General features: G+C 39.5%; 2 protein-coding genes across 14 annotated transcripts in view; both read right to left on the reverse strand.

Annotated features, from left to right (window-relative positions):
* Positions 1-905, reverse strand: part of med12 (mediator complex subunit 12) — a 33730-nt gene extending 32825 nt beyond the window's left edge. For all 11 annotated transcript variants that reach the window (XR_014208123.1, XM_082177698.1, XM_082177697.1 and 8 more), the window contains exon 1: positions 710-905. Coding sequence is in view for 10 of the 11 variants with exons in the window: in XM_082177698.1 (XP_082033824.1) it covers positions 710-811 (102 nt within the window). In the remaining variant the exon portion in view is untranslated. The remainder of the gene's footprint in view (positions 1-709) is intronic.
* Positions 906-1321: 416 nt separating this feature from the next.
* The window catches only part of LOC309504560 (ATP-binding cassette sub-family C member 5), a 41188-nt gene continuing 20072 nt past the window's right edge, over positions 1322-22437 (reverse strand). For all 3 annotated transcript variants that reach the window (XM_082177712.1, XM_082177711.1, XM_082177713.1), the window contains 20 exons: positions 20826-21176; positions 20550-20621; positions 20030-20154; positions 19861-19933; positions 19492-19695; positions 18256-18381; positions 17850-17961; positions 16609-16793; positions 15891-16037; positions 11429-11558; positions 11146-11299; positions 9869-9997; positions 8648-8834; positions 8430-8519; positions 7853-8045; positions 7575-7734; positions 6512-6590; positions 6311-6424; positions 3071-3235; positions 1322-2667 (listed from right to left, as the gene is read on the reverse strand). In XM_082177712.1, the coding sequence (XP_082033838.1) occupies positions 2566-2667; positions 3071-3235; positions 6311-6424; positions 6512-6590; positions 7575-7734; positions 7853-8045; positions 8430-8519; positions 8648-8834; positions 9869-9997; positions 11146-11299; positions 11429-11558; positions 15891-16037; positions 16609-16793; positions 17850-17961; positions 18256-18381; positions 19492-19695; positions 19861-19933; positions 20030-20154; positions 20550-20621; positions 20826-21176 (2898 nt within the window). In that variant the 3' untranslated portion in view covers positions 1322-2565. The remainder of the gene's footprint in view (positions 2668-3070; positions 3236-6310; positions 6425-6511; positions 6591-7574; positions 7735-7852; positions 8046-8429; positions 8520-8647; positions 8835-9868; positions 9998-11145; positions 11300-11428; positions 11559-15890; positions 16038-16608; positions 16794-17849; positions 17962-18255; positions 18382-19491; positions 19696-19860; positions 19934-20029; positions 20155-20549; positions 20622-20825; positions 21177-22437) is intronic.

The following is a 22437-nucleotide window of genomic DNA, read 5'->3' on the forward strand; positions in this document are numbered from 1 at the left end:
CTTCTCTCTTCTTGACAACAGTCTTAATCCGTTTGTGCTATAATGGTTGTGTCTAACGTAACCTGGAAACCATTTATAGGCATCATAGGCACGTACATCGTTTTTGCATGCATACATCATTAATATACAAAATTCTGAACGAGGCAATGATGCCCACAAAAGTTGCCTATCTAAACAGCTCGCTAGGTTTTAAAACACATCCATGACAAACACTTCAATCCACGAGCAGTTGTCAACAAACATAAACACCCCGACAGTACTAACAGGCTATTGGGATTGTTTACATCTTAAACAAAGCTTTATTGATTGCAAATACTTATTCATTCATTATAAAAACACAAAATAATGATTATTAGCAATCGTACATTTCATATGACGCGCTTTTTAAATGGCACTGCGACGATGAAAGTGGCTTTAAACAAAAAGCTCGATAAATATAGATCCTTACGTCATTTTTAAAGCGGAGTTTCACTAATAAAATATCCCCTTTGTCTCTCTAGCCATCTGCAACAACAGCTAAAGATGAAGACCGAAATAATCTGAGGCAATAAATTATGTTTTTCTATTCAGCAAGTCGAGCCGTTCGGTTCATTGTTATTGGTCGTTAGCAGACGGCAGGGCCTCGTCTTTACATCCCTGAAAAAACACTCTGTTATTCCCTATTTAAACGTTAAATGTGGCTAGAGAGGAAGAGGGAAAGTGGCCTAACCTCCTTTTGCTTCGGGTCCTGTGGATAGACGTCCGGGGGACCGAGTCTGGGCCGTTTAAGAGGCCTGTGTTCGTAGCTCAGAATGCCAAAGGCAGCCATCATCCCCGCGGCATGTCAGCCCGGTGTGTGGCCGATCCTGAGCGCTGCTGCTGCGGCTAGAGCTCCGCAGCCTCACCGATGCTTCCGCTCCGACGGATTGATGGGAAAATACAAGACAACATAAAAGTCCCTTCAGGACAAAATAATGTACTTCTTTGATTATAAGGACTTTATGTGTTCGATCTAGAGCTCCTGCAGCGTCGTTGTAGTTATTTTGTTTCGTGTTGTGTTTTTTTATTAGATGAGTGACAATAGGCAAATGAAAATGCGTGAGACTACATGTGTATTACTGCTTAGGATGATAAAAGTCCAAAGTGAGAACCATGAAATATTAATATTTTTTCCTATGAAATGTTTATATTACGTTTTTCTTTATATAAAGTGTCATATAAAAAAAAAGAAAAGAAAACAATCTTAATGGTGTTTAAGTGCACGCAGGAACAAAATTACATTGAAATTTAAAAAAATATTCTTTATCTTTCAACTCTGACAAAGGTCTTACACACAAAGCAGTTAAATGTATAAATATACTTTTTATTCAATAAAACATTTTTATAACAATCATATATCAAGTGTTCAACAACCACAAACGTATAATCTCTGGATCTTAAAGAACAAGGCAACTCTTATTGATTAACATATCTAGGCTTGTGAACTGTTTTGTATTTATCTTCATATTTCCAAGATTAACAGATACTGCACGGTGTGGCATACATTTATTTTAAAAAATATAATAATAATAATAAAAAATAGACTGCCTAAGGCCTATAGATCCAAATCCCTGTATAATCCAGGTACCTGTGCAATTCACCTTGGAAAATACAAACAACTGTCAATCATTCCTGAAGAGATCATGAGTGAAGAGTGAAGTCTTTATATGAAGAAGTACAGGCACTCCTCAAGAATCTAAGGGATTGTTTTTAGAATTTTTGTTGAGAAAATTGTCAGATAACAGAAATATGCTCTTAGAATACAAATAAAAATAGCACTGTCTTGATGAATTATTATAAGAAATCACATTGCACATTTTTCTCTCTAAAACACTTAATTGCACAATGCTTTTGACAGATATCCATCAAATATATAACAGCAGAGGCACATAACTTACACAATATGAGTGACAACAACAACAACAAAATAAGAATAATGAAAATAAAACACATTTCTCTTTTTTTGGTGCTGATCTCTGGAATGATTGATATGTGTGACTGATTTGAATGTCATCTTTGGTTGGATTCATTTGCATGAAAACATCAGATACATCTAAGGCAATTCAATAACACCTTATGGTCAATACATATCTTGCATACATTATAGAGCCCAACATGAATTAAAGCAAATAAATGAAAACGTAAATAAATTACATTTATCAGTGTGCTAAATTTACTTCTACCAAACACAGGCAGAAGATCTAGTCCAGCATGAGAAATGCCCTCAATCAACACTTGTCTGACGGCAAGAGTCAGGACGCCTCTCTGGCGTTTTAACAAAAATAAAGTGCCATTAACATAAATGTTTCCATTGGAAAGCTGTCCTTCGAGACATCATATACCGTATGAACTCAAAATCTCTAAGTGTGCGAACAACAACATTATCATTATCTTAAAGTATAACAAACAAACAGAAAATCTCAGATTCAGCAGCTTGAAGGATTTGAACTCTGCATCTGGTATAAATCTTCTCAGCAGCAGGTTGGAGGGCCTCTCGTCCTCTCTGAATGTTTCGTTGAGCAGAGGGTCCGTGTGCTCAACGCCTGCTTAGTTCTTACAGGTGAGCGTTTCTTCTGCTGCCACCATCATGTCATGGAAACATGAGTTTTCATTGGCCAGCAAGTTTGAAGGGGTGTCAAACTCCAAAATCTATTTCAAAGATGATAAGATGTTACATGAACATAACTGTGTCTATATTTACTGTTTATAGTCCATAAAATATACATCTAGGCAGTTTTTTGATGCAATATATCAAACCAAGTGCAATCTCTAAACAAATGACTCATTAAGCTTTTCTTAAAACAATCAAGTTAGTCAGAAGAACACTTTAATTGCATGTTAATGTTTTTGACAGCTCTCTGTGGATATACATTGTGTTTATATAGAATTAAAAGTTTAACACCATTCTGCTTTTTTAAAGAGTTAACACATTTATCTAATTTGAGACTGAAAGCTGAACCTTTGGAGCATGAACATGTTCTACTAACGCTGTCCCTTTGGGTTCACTGTATGATTTTCATTAAAACAACAGCAGATGAAAGTGGAGACCCACCTGCCCCTGGTCCAGGACCATGATCCTGTTACAGTTCAGCACAGTGTTGAGACGATGGGCAATCACTAGAGTGGTGCAGCCGCTGAAAGAGCTGCGGATAGTTTCCTGTATGAGGCGGTCTGTCTCTGTGTCGATAGCAGCTGTTGCCTCATCTAAGAGTAGGATCTGAAATACACATACAGCACAAGTTTGTGATCATCAATGTTATAATCAAACTCATTCTTCTCATTTCTTCTTCATTTCAACACCCCATGAAATGGTCCTACACTGATGAGCCAAAACATTATGACCAGTCTTGTTGATCATCTACGCCAGCTCCAGTCTCCAGCCTCTTATGAAGACTTCAGAAGACTCAACACCTATGAAGAGACGGCACCAACTCTTGACAGGACATCAGATGATGCCAACTCTGAATCAACATGCACCACTGCCAGATTTTCTATATATTGTAATCATTATGTCCACAACTTATAATAATTACTTTATTTAGCTCATTGTTTCTGCCTTAAATGAATACATGATGTTAGCTAATTGCATGGGGGGGGGGGGGATATGGAACGATTCAGACAGTGTAAATATGAAGTCTGGTTTCACATTGGTGTCACTGAACCGCCAATGAGTGGTTCACACAATGAGTGCTTCGGTCCAGAGACACAAGAGCACAGAGTCGGCGCAGATCACCAACAAATCAGACCCATCTGAATTCTACACAGAATGCTATATTTTAAAGTGATGGAGGAGTTAGGAGGAAAAACGGTTAGACAGACTAAGCATTAGAAACAGCACTGAGGATGTAGAAGAGATAACACCGGTGCCATTCACCAACATAAATACACATCCTCAACATAATTATGTTCACTGTTTTGCTTTAGTAACAGTTTCATATTAAATTTAAAGGGGAAATCTATTAGACTGTTATAAGCTGTCAACTACAGCTTTGCCAAGCTGTGATACAAACAAATCGCTATTGATTAAAGGGGGGAGGGGCTACTCGATATGTCTCTTTCTGTCTTCCTATTTAAATTACGTCAACTCATTGAATAATGCTGTGCGTTTCAAGGCTCTTCAGTGGGCCTTTAAGGTCTGGGTAGATTAGAAGGAAAGTGAACAATCAGTTCTCATGTTGGATACAGGAGAAATGGTCAGGAATAAAGATCTGATCAACTTTGATAAGGGCTAAACTGTATGGCAAGGCGACTGGGTCAGAGTATCTTTGAAACGGCAAGGCTTGTGGGTTGATCCCGGTCAGCAGTGGTGAGAATTTACCAGCATTGGTCCGAGGAGGGACAAACCAAAAACCGGGGATGTAGGGCATCCAAGGCTCATCGATGCAGTGGTGCAGTGGAAGAGGGTCACCTGATCCAATGAGTCTCGTTTTTTATTCTTCATATGTACGGCCATGTACGTGTGTGCCGTTTACCTGGGGAAGTGATGGCACCGGGATACACTGTGGGACACTGACAAGCTGGTGGAGGGAGTGTGATGCTCTGTGCAATGTTCTGCTGGGCGACCCTAGGTCTGGCCATTCATGTGGTGGACGTCAATTAGCCATGTGCAGCATACCTAAACATTGTTGCAGACCAGGTACACCCCTTCAGGACAATGCTGTTCCCTGGTGGAAGTGGCCTCTTTCAGCAGGATAATGCACCCTGCCACACATTGTTCAGGAATGGTTTGAGGACCACGATAAAGAGGCGATGCACTGGCCTCCAAATTCCCCAGATCTCAATCCAATTGAGCATCTCTGGGATGTGCTGGACCAACAACTTTGATCCGTGGGACACCTTCAGGAGTCTGGTAGAGTCCATGCCTCGGTGGGGCGAAGCTGTTTGGGCAGCACGCAGAGGACCAACAACATATTAGGCAGGTGGTCATAATGTTCTGGCTCATCGGGGTACAGTTTTCTTTCCATATGTCTTATTGGAACAGTAAGCTGGGGCAGGACATATTGATTGACAATAGTCTTTCATTTTTGTTCAAGAACATACACAAATAATTCAGTAAAAATGTGTTTATTATTTAAACTGTAAAGTCTAAATCAAAGTAAAGTCTGGTTCTCAAACAGGGGTCACTAAGAGACCTCTAAGAGATCTCACTAAGAGAGCTTCACAATGACTTTTGATATTTTATTTAGAAGAAATTTTGATTAAAAAATATATTTAAAAATCATTTTAATCCTTATCCAGTAAATCATGAACAACTGTAAGAGTCACGTAAATTCATTGGTTAACAAGAACATTCAGTTCCTAAACTTCTGGAATCCTGATGTCGTTATTTTAATTATATATATATATATTTTACAGAATTTACAGAAACAAGGAGTACTAATAGATTAAAATAAGTTGTTGTTTTTTTTAAACTAGAGTTTTGTTTCTTCTAATATTGTTGTGGACAATGGAGGGTCTTGGAGTCAAAAAGGTTGAAGAACCACTAGTCTAATTTTTCCCAGAAGAGGATTATTAAACTGAGCGAACTGCTTAAGTGTCACAGATCAGATGTAATTCCTGATATAATTCCCTGTGAGGATTCTGTACAGACAGTTACATCATATCCCTTTCTGATATCATTGCACATTTTGTGCAAAGCTTCCCAGGATTACATGATCGGCAAGTTTAAAAAACAAAAAGAAAGGATTGGATAAAATGTTATACTAGCAATAGTCATTCACTGTCTGCCATGTGGTGGCAATGTTTCACCATTTTACAACAGCTGAGATTCACCAGAATTGTAGATCAGTGCTTCTCAACAGCAGGAGACAAACAATGATGCAAATATTATACTGCAACTGATCATATGATCAAATAGAGTTAGGGCAGCAACATAAACCGGTTTATCAATTTTAAAGTGTAAACCTGTTTGGTTGACAACATTCTTCAAAATAGGTTATATGTTCCACAGAAGAAAGAAAGTCATACAAGTTTTGAATGACATGAGGGTGAGAAAATTATGACATCATTTTCATTTTTGGGTGCATGTATGCCACCACATAAGAAAATTAAAAGAAAATGCGTCACTAAATATGGGATCACTTGAAAAGAAGATAAACATGGCTTGAGCCAATCACAATGTGTTTTGTGACAAAATGTTGGTGATAAGAACTTAATCACAATATAGTTTTCTGGTAATATTAATACATTTTAAACATGTTCGTTTGCTTCTGCATGACCAATTGGTAGTTAATTAAAGAGCAGAGCTGAGAAGAAGTGTTCAGGAGTTAATCCAGTTAATCCTAACAGTTACCTTGCTGTGTCTTAGAAGAGCTCTGGCCACACATAGAAGTTGTCTCTCTCCCACTGAGAAGTTCTCTCCATTATCTGTCACCTCTGAATGTAGTGAATTGGGCAACTGGCTAACCTGAAACCAAATCAACACATTACAACCTCTAAGGCACAGCTACTCAAAGACATTAGCCTTTGGAAAATAATTCCAAAACGTACTCACCATGTCCTTAATGTGCGTTTTCTCCAGTGCTTCCCAGATCTGTGCATCAGTATAGTGATCCCAAGGATCCAGATTTGATCTGAAGTTGAGATTAAGCAACTTAGTCCACATGGTCACCATAAACTGACCCTTACTGTGCACGATTCATCAAGTGCGTGTTATTCCAAAGAAAAAAAATGCTTGTCTTTGCAATCTTTCGTCAAAACATAATTATTTGCTGATTTTGCTCAACTTCTGAAATTACTTAGGCACTGTTTACAGCTGGTATTACAGCTGGTATTTGGTTGATCGGATCACAAGTGGACGACACAAAATACAGGCATAAGCAGGGTTCTAAAATGTTTGGAGCTTGTCCACTTTTGACCACTTCCAGAGGGAGTTGAAAACGCATTAGACCGGACTGCTTTCGTATTGTAAACGTTCATGTGGCTGAATATGTTTGAACAGCCACAAAAGATCTCCTACTCTCCGCCTACTGACCTAACTCGTAAACATTATGGGAAGCGTGCTTGCCAGATGGGATTTAAACTGTGCACAATGAGCACAATGTTCTTAGGATGTTTCCCCTCATTTCTAACATTCCTGATCTTATGGGTGTCAGATCAGAAACTAAATCTGCTGTTCTCTGTGTCTTTTTCTGTCGTCTTCAGTGCGTTCATATGTAAATTGTGTGAGCTTATTTTGTCCTTTAGATCAAAAGATCTGAAAAAAACACATACATTTACCCGCCCATAGACACTCCACCTCGAAGAAATCAGGACAGAAGTGGTTGAAAGTGGACAAAAGAGATGGATTAAAACACCAGGTGTAAACAGGAATGTCTCTCCCTCGTCTACATGTGATCCGACCGAACAAAACGCATCTTAACACGAGGTGTAAACAGAGCCTTTGTTTTGGCCCTCCATTCTGGTATGCAATGTCCGCTTTTTCACAATCTGATCAATTCCACATGGATAAAATGTAGTGTAACTTTCACACTGAAGGAAGTGAACTGCATCATTTTGACTTCAGGACTTCAGCTGAAAGCACATGGCTAGTTTTAGTAAAGTGACGTGGACCGTACCTGACAGTACCAATGAAAAGAACCGGCTCTTGGGGGATGACAGACAGCTTGCTCCTCAAGTCCTCCAGACCAATGTGAGCGATGTTGACACCATCAATGATGATTGATCCACAGCTGAGCTCCACTAGTCTGAAGAGTGCAACACCCAGTGAAGATTTCCCTGAAAAAACAACCAACCTGTGTCACAATCTATTTCCTCCACCAGTAATATGACTCGCAGTACAGATGAACACAAACAGCATCTGATAGGATAAAAAAAGTCAAGTAGACAAGTGTACCTGAGCCCGTTCTGCCAACTATCCCTACGGTCTCCTCTGGAAGAACGCTAAAGGAGAGATTCTTCAGAACCAGAGGAAGGCCATCCCGATATCGCATTTCTACATTCTGGAAGGTGATTCGTCCACCCGATGGCCAGCTGGAAGCGGGAGCGGAGGATCCGGCAATCTGTCGAGGACCTTCGCTTTCCAGGTTCTGAGTAAATAAATGGTATAACGTTTATACTTTGTCCTTCAGAACTCAGCGAGACTGAGTTATTGGCTTCATTAATCACTGTAAAATGCTCTCCGCCACTTGGGCGGCAGCTAAGACAGCTGTACTGTTATGCTTTGATAAAAGTCTCCTGAAACAAGCTGTGTCATAAGCTATGATGTTCTGGCTGGCAATAAACACATCCCATGGAGCCTGCTGAGCGGCCTGTAGCAGACTCACTATGCAGCGCACTGACCGCTGAGCGGCCTGTGCAAAGTAAAGGGCTGTTGTCTTGTGTGAGAGCTGTGTCAGTTGAATAACAAATGGTCTGTCCCTTTCTATTTGCCATCGACACAACCAGCACGCATGTGTCACAGATGCTTCTACCTTTATGTAATGATTGATCCGCTCCACTGAGGTAAATCGGGCTTCGGTTTCAGAAAGGAGCCTCACGGTGAACTGAAACAGGCCAGTCAGCTGGATATGGGAAGGGAAAGAAAATGGACAATGAATAACAATTATGAGCAATAGTAAGCAATGCTAAGTAGCGGTCCTGCCCTACAAGCTTCCAAGACGTCCCCAACTCGGCTGTGAGAGCAGCGCACCTGTACAGCGTAGGAGATGGCCAGGCCCGCGTAGGCAGGGGGAATGTTGCCGTGCATTAAGACGATGAGGAGGGCTATAGTGGTGATGAGAGAAATACTGATGAGATCCAGACGAACAGCCAGCCAACGCATAGCACAGCTGAACAGATAGTGACACGCTTGGTTTGTGTCAAGCAGAGCTTGATTCCTGGTGGAATAGAACAGATAGTTAGCTAAAGTCCTCATTTTGTAATTTTATTTATAACATAGTACTTTGAATATTGTACAGTATATATGTATAATACATCTACATATATAATTTGTGGTCGGTTTTTAATGTTTTTGAAAGATGTCTATTATTCTCACCAAGGCTGCATTTATTTGATCAAAATATACAGTAATGTTGTGAAATATTATTACAATTTAAAATAACTGGTTTCTATTTTAATATATTTTAAGTTTATGTTATTATTTCTGTGATGCAAAGCTGAAATACCAGCATCATTACTTTAGTCTTCAGTGTCACATGATCATTCAGAAATTATTCTAATATGATGATTTGCTGCTCAAGAAACATTTCTTATTACTATCAATGTTGAAAACAGTTGTGCTGCTTAATATTTTGTGGAAACCGTGATAGATTTTTTTTCAGGATTCTTAAAACACATACAATATTACTTATGAAGCATTACTTCATTGGGTTTTCAGTACAGTGACACCAAATTTTACATTTCTTTCACTTTATGTGTGTAGGATGAACATTTAGTCAAATTCAGGTGGAAATCCAAAATATGCCCCAAAGTGGAAGGGATTAATGAATAGAAAGTTCAAAAGAACAGCATTTATCTGAAATAGAAATCTTTTGTAACATTATAAATCTTCTTTACCATCACTTTTGATCAATTTAATGTGTCCATGCTGAAAAGTATTCATTTCTTAAATAATAATTATTAATTTGAGCGGTAGCATATATATATGGATTCATTAAGTACAATCGTGTATAACTGTAACCTTCATTACAATACAAAACAATTAGTTCCAGTCCTCAAATTTGATTGGTCTTTGATTTTTCATTATTATCTTATGCAATGACATTTGTGAGTGTGACTTTTTGAAATTTGAGAATACCTTCTGGGGCCATGGTACATAAAGACCTCAAGTAAAGTTTCCCCAGCATAACTTCAGCGTTTCAGTGAAAAGTTCTGCAAGGTCATGGAGGACATTATGATGTCTGAATATTACCTGTGTATGAAGTCAGCTCCCCTGCCGTAAGCATAGATAGTGGACAGTCCTTGCAGACTGCTGGTGATATGAGAGGTGAAAGGGGATTGGCTGATATTTTCCAGGCGCTTCAGCTCACGAATGAGAACCCTTTGGGTAAAAAGGAGAATCGGAAAAGTACATTTATTTATTTATATATATATATATTTTCAGTCCCTGACAAAAAGTCACCCAGTCATGGAATATGAGCAGCGATATACGGCTGAGTTTTGATCAAAGCTCTGGCTCATCTCATCTGCTTATCTCTGTGGCTCACAGAACTGCCTGTGATGTGACAGGTTAGTGGCGAGATGGAGGCCCACAGGGGACAATAATAGTGAGACTGAGGGGATCTTCCTGGCTGAGCTGCAGTCCTTTCTGGCTTCTGGACTGATTTATACGGGGCTTTATGAGGCCTTTCACACGTCAGCGCTATCGCAGACAGGACAGCAGAGTCTATCTGCAGTGTAAGGCAGAGGCAGAGGCCATTACTGATGAAAAACTAGCCTAATTTTAGCTTGTAAGTGCATATATAAAAAAGGCATGGCTTGTGAATAATGTCAGTAATGAATTATACTTTTCTTAAAAAGAGGCCATGTGAATGAGGATAAACCTGCCTTTGATACGTAAGACAGATTCTTTGAAAATACATCCATAAGGGTGGTTCTGTAGTCTTTTTAGAGCAAAAGCACACATCTGAACACATTTCACTTCAAAGAGAGAAACAAATTTTGTATCACAATGGCCAGAACTAGTGGTCATTATAAAGATTAAAGAGGTACATAAAATTGCTGACATATTTAAACATAAAAAATAGTCAAATATTATGTAAAATATGTTTAGAAATTCCAGCTATTTTATGTACCTCTCAAAAATCTTTATATATAAACATATTTTATTCTATTTTTTCTAAATAGTTTCTATTTTCTTAAAGGGATAGTTCAACCAAAAAAAAAATAATCGAAATTCTGTTATTAATTACTCACCATCATGTCGTTCCGAAAGTCTTACGGGTTTGGACATGAGTAATTAATGACAGAACTAAACCTTTAATACATACGAATAAATTCATATTTTTTAAATTAAATTATTACCTGTATAATAAAAATAATAAAATGAATATATAGAAAAAGTAAATTTTCTTATCTACATAATTTTTGGCAGATTTGGAACACATATTCGTCAATTAATCAGCCTGATTCCCAGTCTTTCACACAGCTCAACTATCGGTTTCTTTGAATAAATCTGATAGACCAAACCTGGAGATTCGGTTGACAATGAAGAGGAACGCCCCTAAAGGAATGATGGAGAACAGGAACCACGGAAACACAATGCCAACCATTGCCAGACAGAACAGCACTAGTGTCACATTCTGGAGCAGCATTTCGGCTTGCATAGCCAGCCTCACGTCAACTATGCAAAGAGGAAGAATAGAGAGCCAACGTGTGAGAGAGCGAGACATCAAAACTCTTTGAGACGCCCCCGTCATCCCGCATTTGAAAAGGATTTGTGAACTGAGAAAGAGAGAGAGAGGTTCCTCACCCTCATCCATGTCCCTGGAGAATCGGTTGAGAATGCGTCCCAGGGGTGTTGTGTCGAAAAAGCGCATGGGGCTCAGAAGTAGAGTCTTAAATAGTTTATCATGCAGAACCGAGGCTGCCCGCACAGTGCACTGCAACAACAACAACACACACACACACAACAGTGTTAATAATGCATGAACACAGCAAAAATGCTAATAAATGGGCCGGTAATTTAAAAACCTATAAAATGCTTTAGTTAGGGTCTACAATGCAAATAATCAGGTCAGGGATGTAAACAAACATTTAAACAGCCATAATAGCTAGATTATATGAAGGGAAACCTTGGCAAGCATACAGAAATGCTTTTGCCTGAGCTCTGCGAGGTCCAGACGAGACATTACACTGGAAGTGACCAATACTGCTCGAGTCTGACATCACTAAGCAAAGATCAATCCACTTCAGCCACAGTAAAATAGGGGAATTTCTTTGTTAACAGCTTTACAGTACGCTGGTATAAAAAAATACTTTGTAGAACAGCAAAAGGTTTAAAGGGATAGTTCACCCAAAAATTACAATTCTGTCATTAATTATTCACCCTCATGTCGTTCAAAACTTGTAAGACGTTCATCTTCTGAACACAAATGAAGATATTTTGATGAAATCTGAGAGATTTCTGTCCCTTCATTGACAGCTACACAACTACCACTTTAAATCCCCAGAAAGGTAGTAAAGACATCATTCAAGTAATCCATGTGACTCCAGTGGTTCAACCTCAATTTTATAAAGCGACTGTAGTGCTTTGTTTGCGGAAAAAACATAATTTACCACTATACCACTGCGTATTAGGATCATGATCATTAGATCAAAATTCAAAGGGCCCAAGACCCACACTCCCCGAGGGTCTCCACCATCACAGGGCCCAGGACAATGTTCACAGTTATTCCCTCCTGACGACACACCCCGATACATCTGGTTAGAAACAATAGATGATTTAAATTAAAGGACAAGAGACCATTTCACCAGCTTTTGTTTTGATGCAACAAATTAAACCTAATTAAAGGTATAGCGGAGGATGTTTTACTTCCTGGTGGGTAGTCTAAACTATTGGTCCTCCTAATTGTCAATCATTCTGGTGAATCAATCAAACTTTTCAAAAAGTGGAGAGGGCGGGTCTTATCTAAAATTTGGAAAGATCCTCCGCTATACCTTTAAATATATACCAAATACGCTTTTGTTTTTTGTTTTTTAAAGAAAATAATACTTTTATTCAGCAAGAATGCATCAAACAGTAAAGACGTATAGTGTTACAAAAGATTTCAATTACACTTTATTTTAAGGTGTCGTTGTTACAGTGTAATTATATATTTAAGTACTGAGTAATAATAATTACATGTCATGTACTTAATACAGGATTAGGGTTTGGTTGAGGGTTAGTTGGATGTAATAATGCACCATTTACTGTTATTACTATGGTAAGAACAGTACATGTAACAAGAACACTGTAAAATAAAGATACCAAGATTTCTTTTGATCATGTGACACTGAAGACTGGAGTAATGGCTTCTGAAAATTCCGCGTTGCCATCACATGAATACATAATTATTTAAAAAAAAAAATATATATATATTTGAATAGAAAGTAGTTATTTCACAATATTGGGCAATTCCACGGAAAACTGTCACATCCATAACGCAAACACAATGCCATGGTATTTAGTTGGCGTTATGGATGTGACAGTTTTGCGTGGAATTGCCCTATTACAGTTTTTTACTGTATTTTTGATCAAATAAACACAGCCTTGTTGAGCATAAGAGACTTCTTTCAAAATCATTAAAAAATCTTACTGACCCAAAAGATTTAAACAATAGTGTATGACAAATACATTTAATATATAAATAAAATCATTTTGTCATTTTAAGTCAGGGAGAAATAAAGTGGTTGGGATCGCTGTGCAGTGCGTCAGAAATAGAAAGCAGGCATCATCAACAGTAGGCACATTTAGACATGCCACGCCGCAAAGGGCACTTCTCAGGAAAACAGCTTCTTTAATTAGAATGAAAGTGGTCTAGTTTTGGCACATTCTACAGATAGTATCCAGTGTAGTCATGACGTTACCCCCAGCACTATCTAACACGATCTAACACACAAATGAGGCGTAGTAAATGATGAACGTCATCACTGCCCTGAAGTAGAACTGCAGCACATATAAACACATGGTTGCATAAGTACAGATATTCTCACATACATGCCTTCATAACCAGTGGTGTAGTGGTAAAAAAAGAGGTGGGTAAACTATAAATTCTGGTGGACCACGACGTGGTCACCCGGTAAGGTGGGCCCCTGCCTACCGGTGTATGTGTATCCTGATGACATCGCTATAGGCTATCATTTGATGGTACTACCAAGGTGTTGTAGTATAACCATCAGGACATCGGTGATGTGTGAACTGAATTTGGCAACAATACAGTGAATTACAGTGCAGTTATTGAATATTTTTCATAAATAATAATCATAAAAATTATGCAAAAAGATATTTATACAAAATAAGTGTTGTAGTATAACCATCAGGACAGCAGTGATGTGTGAACGTATTTTGATGACACTATAGTGTGTGACAGTGAAGTTATTGACTGTTTTCGGGTTTTGCACTTTGCAGACGGTCCCTTCGGATCCGTCTCGCTGCGCCTGCGCATAGAGATCAATGTATTTTGTCCACTGTGAGGGAAAGCTCGTTTTGAGAAAAAATAGGTTGTAGCAGCTAGTCTACACTACTACGATTAAAAAGAGGTGTTATTTGTGTAGTAACAACGTTTAGCTCACGAGTTATTGACCCGGGAAGTTCGAATCTGTGAATTTACTGCCAACTTTACTCAACTCGGCGCGCTGCGCTCGATGGTGTTTTAAGCCCCCAATGGCTCCTTAGAGGCAGCTAACCCTACCCTCAACCTTAAACCTACCCATCCCCTCGCTGCCTGGAAGGCGCTGTTGGGGGCTTAAAACACCAAGTGTGCGCTCTCTGCTCCGTGTTTTCGCGCTGCGCGTTCTGCTCTGTGGTTAAAATGGATGCTCGAATCATGTGCCGATCGGCGATCACGCGCTGGAAAAGCAAAGTCCGCTCAAATAACGTGAAACTTAGAGGTGGATAAACGCACTTTGGAGGTGGGCAAACGCTATTTCCAAATTTTGGGAGGTGCGTAAACGGCGTTTACGTGCGTTAAAGGCCAATTTATACTTCTGCGTCGGGTGCGTGTAGAAGGTACTGCGTAGCATACGCATTGACGTGTACCATACGTCGTACCCTTCGCCGTACCCTGACGCGCACCTCCTCAAAAATGTAACTACGCGTCGCGGCGACGCGGACCGCAAGATCTGTGATTGGTCGGCTGGATAGCATCGCGTTTCCTCCTACGCATTTCCGGAATGATCTTCTGCACTCTGCACCGCCCGCCCGCCATTTTTAAATTCCGAAGACCAGTGAAGAGCCATGGAAATAGACCAAGTGACCGAGAGATTGCTTGAAGAAGTGCGGAAATACAGCCATCTGTATGACTCCTTCAGTCGCCATTGCTCGTAGAAACCTAAACTCAAAACAGCCGCGAGGAATGTAAACACAGTGGAACATTAAAACCCACCCGCGCCAACTAGCGTTTCGGCGGTGTAACTGCAGAGCAACAGAGACATTCGCAGAAGTATAAATGCTCACGACAGCGTCGCCTACGTGCGTAGCCTACGACGTACACTACGGCGTACACTCGACGCAGAAGTATAAATTGGCCTTTAGCCTCCACTACATCCCTGTTCATAACAAAATTCCTCATGTTATGCTTATGCAAGAACATTTGGATTTAATGGTTTCTGGCACAAGGGGACAAATTCATTCCAATAATAGAATATGTAAAGTTCCCAAATTTGCTATCTTACCTTCGGGTAAAAGAGATTAGCCATCATCGAGGAATTAGTGAATACAAGTGGCACACAATTACACAGACACATAACCTCTCTAATGTGCTGTCGAGTCTGCTTAATGGAGAAGGGGGCACAGGGTCCTGATGGGACACGCACACACAACCCCTCCAGCTCAAAGTCAAGACACTGGACAGATAAATGGATTTAGCCTGGAGGCAATTTCAATTAAACCGCAGAAAAAAATGAAGGAGACAGAAAGGATGAGAAAGAGAAAAAAAGTGGACACTTGCCAATGTCATGGATTGCAGAGCAAGGATTTAGTGTGAAAATTAAACTGAAACTATACCATATCAATAACATATCGGTTTCGCTGTGGGAAAAAGGCATTAATTGCGATTCCCCCCATGACAGATTAACCTGGTACTCTCAGGTAGATTCAGGCAGTGATGAATAGTACATGAGCAAAGAGGAAATGCATCTGCCCAAGGACCCAAGTGTTTGATGAAAAATTCAGCAGGAAGCCTGAACAGAGGAATCTCATGCGCTAACTTCGCTGACAATAAACTCCAGATTACCTTGACGAACACCAGCCCTCGCACGGTCTTCAGGAAGAGCGCCGCCCCCATGGATAAGACGTACACCCTGGAGTAGTACTGTATGTGCGGATTCAGCCGCATGCTATCGCTCTCGGCGGTCTCGTTCCCCTGCAGCAGCGAGGAATTCTGCAGGGACAAACGAACATTACCTTGGAAACATGATCCTTCCCTAGAGATTCCCAACATACAAGCTGAACTGTGTGCACCAGTCCCAGTCTCAATTATTTTACAGAATGCGAGTTAACGGCAACATCTGTTGCTGTGATTGTCCCTCTGAGTAAATCGTGTGGAGTCTGGCACTTCTAATTAGTTTCGGGATTGATGTTCATTTCAGCTGAGCACCAAAAGTCGGTGATTCAAGCTGGCGTTGCCTTGCCTTAAAGGAATAATTCACCCAAAAAGGAAAATTGTCATCATTGTTTCACCATTATGTCGTTTCTAAACCTGTGAAGACTTACTTTCTTCTATGAAACTCTGAAGAGTGTGAGCAAGTACGAACCAAGGAAACTAATTATTATTTTGAGTGAGATCTTTCCAGTGCATTGGATGGTTAATTAATTCACACTGATCAGAAATTCTCATTTTGTTTTCCACAGAAGAAAGAGTCATGCAGGTGAGTAACTGATGACAGAGTTCTTATTGTTGGCTGAACAATCCCTTTAAATGGCAGAAAGTCAAAGCAGTGAGATTGGTTTACCCCGCTGCCCTGCCTGATCCAGTGACTCAGCCACCAGTTGCTGAAGGCGATACTGCCTGTGGTGAAGAGGAAGAGGAGGATGTTCACAATGAAGGCCAGAGGGCCTCCGGCAGCCTTGATGTAAGCAGAATACACGGGCCAGGCCACGGCCCCGGTCCCCTTTTCCTCCGCCTGCATGAGCTGCTCTGTGAGGTGCACATCAAACAACAGAAAGAGACAGAGAACAACAACAAAGAAGTGTGACTCATCCACCAATATTAGCTCAGCTAAACTCAGACTGTTGTTCTCAGATTAAACCAGCGCTTCTCAACTGCTAGGCCATGACTCCAAGAGAGGTCACAAGTTGGCTAGCCAAACATCTGAACAAACTACAAAAGATCAATTTACTTGCTGGGTGGTTTATATTAAGTATAACAGTCATGGGATGTTTGTTTGTATCAACTAGGCTTGTGTTTGCATCATTTCAGATCAACGAATGTGAGCGAGACCTAGATTTGTTTTAAAAGTTTGAGCGTCTGTGTTTACTCTCGAAGGACAAAAAATAATTATTTGCGGCTAAGGGTGTGTTTGCACGACACCGTTTTCAACTGAAAAAAGGAAAAATGTTATACGTTTTGGACTGTCATTTACGCGACAATTGCGTTTTGATGGCCTGAAAACGCAAGATTGTGAAAACGGGTTTCATAGTGCAAGGTTTATTGACCGTGTAAACAACAATAATGGGAATTTGTAAAAATGGGCGACGTCATGCGTACGCGTATAACATGTTCACGCATGTGTATTATGTGTTCGTGGGGTGTTTCTTGACAAAGTGACATCGACAACTACTGGCCTGCCATGCATAATACAGCCTTTTTAGTAATTTGCACAGATCTGTGTGAATGGGGATCGTTTTTAGTACATCGTTGTAGAGTAAACATTGTGTCACATTTTTGTCTATTCAGCTTATGTCATGGTCATGTTATGTTAATGTATTTGTGTTAACTGCCAATTTAAAGTACATTTTTAATGATCAACATATAATATTCATATAAACATTTATAATAACATATTATTAACATATATATTGTATACATTAATAAATCTGCATATACAGTTTTTTGCCATTTTTAACATTTGACTCCAAAGTAATTTCTTGTTACTTTTTTGTACTGGTAATGGGTTGATGGAGTCACCACTTGAAATGCAATGTAGATTCAATGCAAACCCAGCCGAGAAGTGCTAGATTAAACAACTCTCACCTCCTTTATTGCTCTCGGCGTGCGGCTTGGCTGCATCATTGACATGAAAGGGCCGCGGGCTGCTCTCCTCCTCTGCCCTCAGCTTGTTTTTCAGGTTCTTCCTCACTAGGTTCTGGATGACAGATGAACAGAATAAAGAGAAAGAGCGAGACCTGGTAAAGAGCAACCCGCAACTGAGTGAGCCAGAACAACGGCTGTTGGGTCATTAATACAGAGATCAGTGACAATGTCCCTCGGCTGTTACTCCCACAGATCAATTCACTAATAAATTACAAAAACACAGCGTAAATTAACATTTCAAAGCCAGCAGCTCTGCAGCCCGTGGTTCATGAATTTTGCAGTGGATGATGTAGGATGTTTTGTGAGTGTGTGACCCTGGTGTTTTCCCATAGGCGGCATATCGCACCTCTTGCTGCACGCTGTTGAAAAGGGCAGCGTAGTCTCGGCCTTTCTCCATCAGCTGGGTGTGTGTGCCGTGCTCTGCTATCTGGCCGTCCTTCATTAACACCAACTCATCACACTCTTGCAAGTACTGCAGAATAAACACACCCGGGGGAAAGGACGTAGAGTGTCATAAAACAGAGTTAGGAGACCTTATGTTACATTAACCTAAATCTAAGCATAATAATATCATAGAGTAGAAGTATAACAAAATAATAATGATATAAAATAAAATAAAATAATGTGTTGAGGGAAATCTTTATGTCTTTAATATTTTTAATAGGGATGACATATTGATATCAGTTATCAGCTAATATTAGATTTTTTTTTTATGTATTAGTAACAGTCAATATTGGATTTATAGTTGAATTTTAAATTGTGCAGCTCATTTCCTCTATTTGTTACCTTTCCGTCATCTAATGCTCACTTAAAACTAATTTAAGTAATCTTTAGCAAAAAAAAAAAAAAAAGTTATAATGCACATTATAATGTTATAGCATTTAAAATGTTTAATTTTAATTTTTAGTGTTTAATTTTTTACATTTATTTAGACAAAACAGAACAGAATTTAAATATGTGCCATGTATCAGATAGCGGCAGTGTTATTGTTAACTGAAATGATTAAAATAATCGTATTTCTTAATTGAAATAAAGCTGAAATATAATAAATTAACTTAAACTTAAAAACAATTAAACAAAGACAATTTGAAATGTTGCCTTGGCAACTAACTGAAATAAAATAAGTTTAAGATAAAGTACTAAAATGATTAAAACAAAAACTGAAATAAAAATGCTACTAAAAGCTAAATATGATTTTGGGCACGTAAACTTACTAAACTAACATTTTGTTCAACTAAAATAAAAATGAATGGTATATAAAAACAATATAAAATTGTATTCATATTAAATAAACAAACAGGCTTATTGGTATTGGCTTAAATAAATGTTTAATAAATAAAGAAATCTTTTATTAGAGGAAAAAGGCATTTAAAGCCATGCTGTATTATAAGTATAGTGGCTGAAAGGACTGCCTAACAACGGCCTTCACAATAAAGCACTGCCTCTCATATGAACCACATTCGATTCAAAAACGTATATATTCTCAGTGGAACTTGGTGGACGAGTTCGACGCCACCTGTCCCAGTCTGCGATACGTCTATGCTCTCTCGCTGTACATCACGTGCATTCATAAGCCTCTTGCCTGCAGTTGGTGCGTGACGAAGATGACAGTTCTGCCCTTGGCAGCGGGGCGGATGGCGCTGTGGAATAGGTGTGAGCCCACACGAGTGTCTACGGCGCTGAGGGGGTCATCGAGCAGAAGGATGGGTCTCTCGCTGTACAGCGCCCGTGCCAGACTCACTCTCTGCCGCTGGCCGCCGCTCAGGTTGGCTCCTCTCTCTCCTATCTACAGCAGATAATTCAGTTACAGCCACAGTCATGATTATACACCATTTGTTCAAGGCTATTTACAACTGAAAAAGTAATATGGATATAATACAAGTGGGATTTGCACGACCTTGTACTTTGATTGTGTTTGTCGAGGACAGAGATTATATTAGGAGCATTATACCTCAGTCATATCGCCATATGGTAGCTCAGTAATATCAGGGAATAAACAGCATGCCTCCAGAACAGCATTGTACCTGGTGAGAGATGAGCACAAAACTTGTTTAATTTTAGAAGAAAGGCCCAAGTCATTTGTATGCACAACTTACATTTGCATGGATAAAGCTCCTTACTTTTCCTCAACATATTGTTTTCCAAACAGGATGTTCTCCCTGAGGGAATCGTTGAGGATCCAAGCCTGTTGAGCAACATATGCGAATCCTCCATTTACAGCTACTGAGCCGCCGAGAAGGGTCATCTAGACAGAAGGCGAAGAATCAAACCTATACATCTGCTTTCACCCTGCTGAGAAGACCAGCTGGTTTATGTCCAGGCTGGTTGATGGTGGTTAAAGGGGTGGTTATAAAAAATAAACGTTTTCCATTATTTACTCTAATTCCGTGCCAGACCCATATGCTGTTATTTTCTCAGTAAAACTCATAAGGTGAAATGCTTCTCTGTTCTGTAAAACAACAGCTGTCAAGCTCCAAAGAAAGTTTAAAAGAACGGCATTTATTTGAATCTTGTAACATCTTAAATGTCATTACTGACTATTTTGATCAATTTAATGCAAACTTGCTGAATAAAAACATCAGCAATAAAAAAAAAAATCCGACCCCAAACTTTTGAATGGTAGTGCATGTAATTTTTCACCTGTCCCAGGAGACCAGATAACAGTGAGCTCTTTCCACTGCCGACTCCACCACAAACCCCCACCAGTGAGCCCTGGGTGCACAGCGAAGGAAGCAGGCCGTCAAATCACGTCAAAATTATGTGAAAATAGAGTGAGTTTAATTAAAGTTTTGAAAAACTACAGGAGCCCTCTATTCAGTTTTCTTGCAGGCAAGGTTTGAGCCGCCCATTAAAATCTTAATGAAGGTGAAACCGCACATGGAAAGGGAAAGATGTGCAGATGACCTATGACAGTACCTTGCGGATGCTCAGGTCTATGCGGTGCAGGGTTTTGTGCAGCGGCGGTCGGATGCTCTGGGATGAGGAGATGGTGCTCTGCGGGCTCTCCTGCTCCATGTGTGTGAGAAGGTGCTCTGCGTTGGGTTCCTCGCTCTTTCCTTTACTCTCCTCTGTGCTGATGTACAAGCTCAGTTTCTCCCTCCTCAAAAGCCTCCTCATTCCTCCTCTTTTCTGCTGAACTCGGCTCTTTTTTCCCTGTGAGCCGCAGGTCTTCTCCCAGGCCAGTGTGGCATCTTTAAACTCCACCGCATTATAGGGATCTTCCGTTTTGACCGAGATCAGCTCCCTATCCTCCATCATGAAGAGCTTCTGTGGGCAAAAGCGGAGGTATTAACACCGGGAACATCAAACTTGTTTGGTAAACAACACTTTGAAGGGATAGTTCTCCCATAAGAAAAATTCTGGGTCACACTTTAGATTAGGGTCCAATTTTCACTATTAACTATGGCTTTTGCCTCAGTAAACTTCTAATTACTTCTTATTAATAGTTAGTAAGGTAGTTGTTAATAGGTATTGGGTCGGATTAAGGGATGTAGAATCTGGTCCTGCAGAATAAGGCATTAATATGTGCTTTATACGTATTAATAAAACTAGATTAAAACTAGATTAAAGTCGCATCTCTTCAGCCAGGCATTCATATAATCCCACAGTTCAAACTACAATCCGGCCTCTAGCTCATAAATGCCAGAGGAGAACTGGCCCCCGACTGAGCCTGGGTTCTCCCAAGGTTTTTTTTCTCCATTAGGTCACCTGATGGAGTTTTAGGACACCATTAGGTCACTTGATGGAGTTTTTCGGTTCCTTGCCACTGTTGCCTTTGGCTTGCTCAGTTGGGGATATTTTGGGGATATTTAATTTAATTTTATCAATCAATAAATTCCTCTTGAAACAAACTTTGTTGTATTATTTTAATTTAATACTGTGAAGCTGCTTTGATACAATCTGTATTGTGAAAAGCGCTATACAAATAAACTTGACTTGACTTGACTTGACTTAATAAACAGCCAATATCGTAGTAATATGCATGCTAATAAGAAACTAGCTAATAGTGAGAATTGGACCCTAAACTAAAGTGTTACCAAATTCTGTCAATTATTCTCACTATCATGTTGTTTGAACATGAAATTCTGGGAACACAAAAGTAGAAATACTGGATAATGTCCAGTCTGCTCTTCCATGAAAGTGAATAGAGCGCACAAAAATAGCATAAAAGTAGTCGATTTAAAGTGAATTTGAGCATGATTGAGGTTTGAGAACTACAGCAGAGGTGATGATTTTTAAGCTTGATGTATGAAATAAATAGTTTTGAAAGGGAAAAGTTTACTGAACCTTTAGAAAAAGTTTGTATGTGTTTTTTCTTTAGTATCATATTTGGTACATCAGGCTTGTATGTCTACATATTATGATATATGAGAATATGGAGCTCATTCTCAAGGAGGAAAAAAATACACCTCAGTTTTATTCAGAGCTCCCAAACTGAGCAAAAATATGTTCTGATAGCTTGTAATGTAAATCAATAAGACATTTATAACAGTAAAGCAGACTACTAACATGAAATGCATATAAATAT

This window comes from Leuciscus leuciscus, assembly GCF_965113295.1.
Source record: "Leuciscus leuciscus genome assembly, chromosome: 8".
NCBI classification, from domain to species: Eukaryota; Metazoa; Chordata; class Actinopteri; order Cypriniformes; family Leuciscidae; genus Leuciscus; species Leuciscus leuciscus.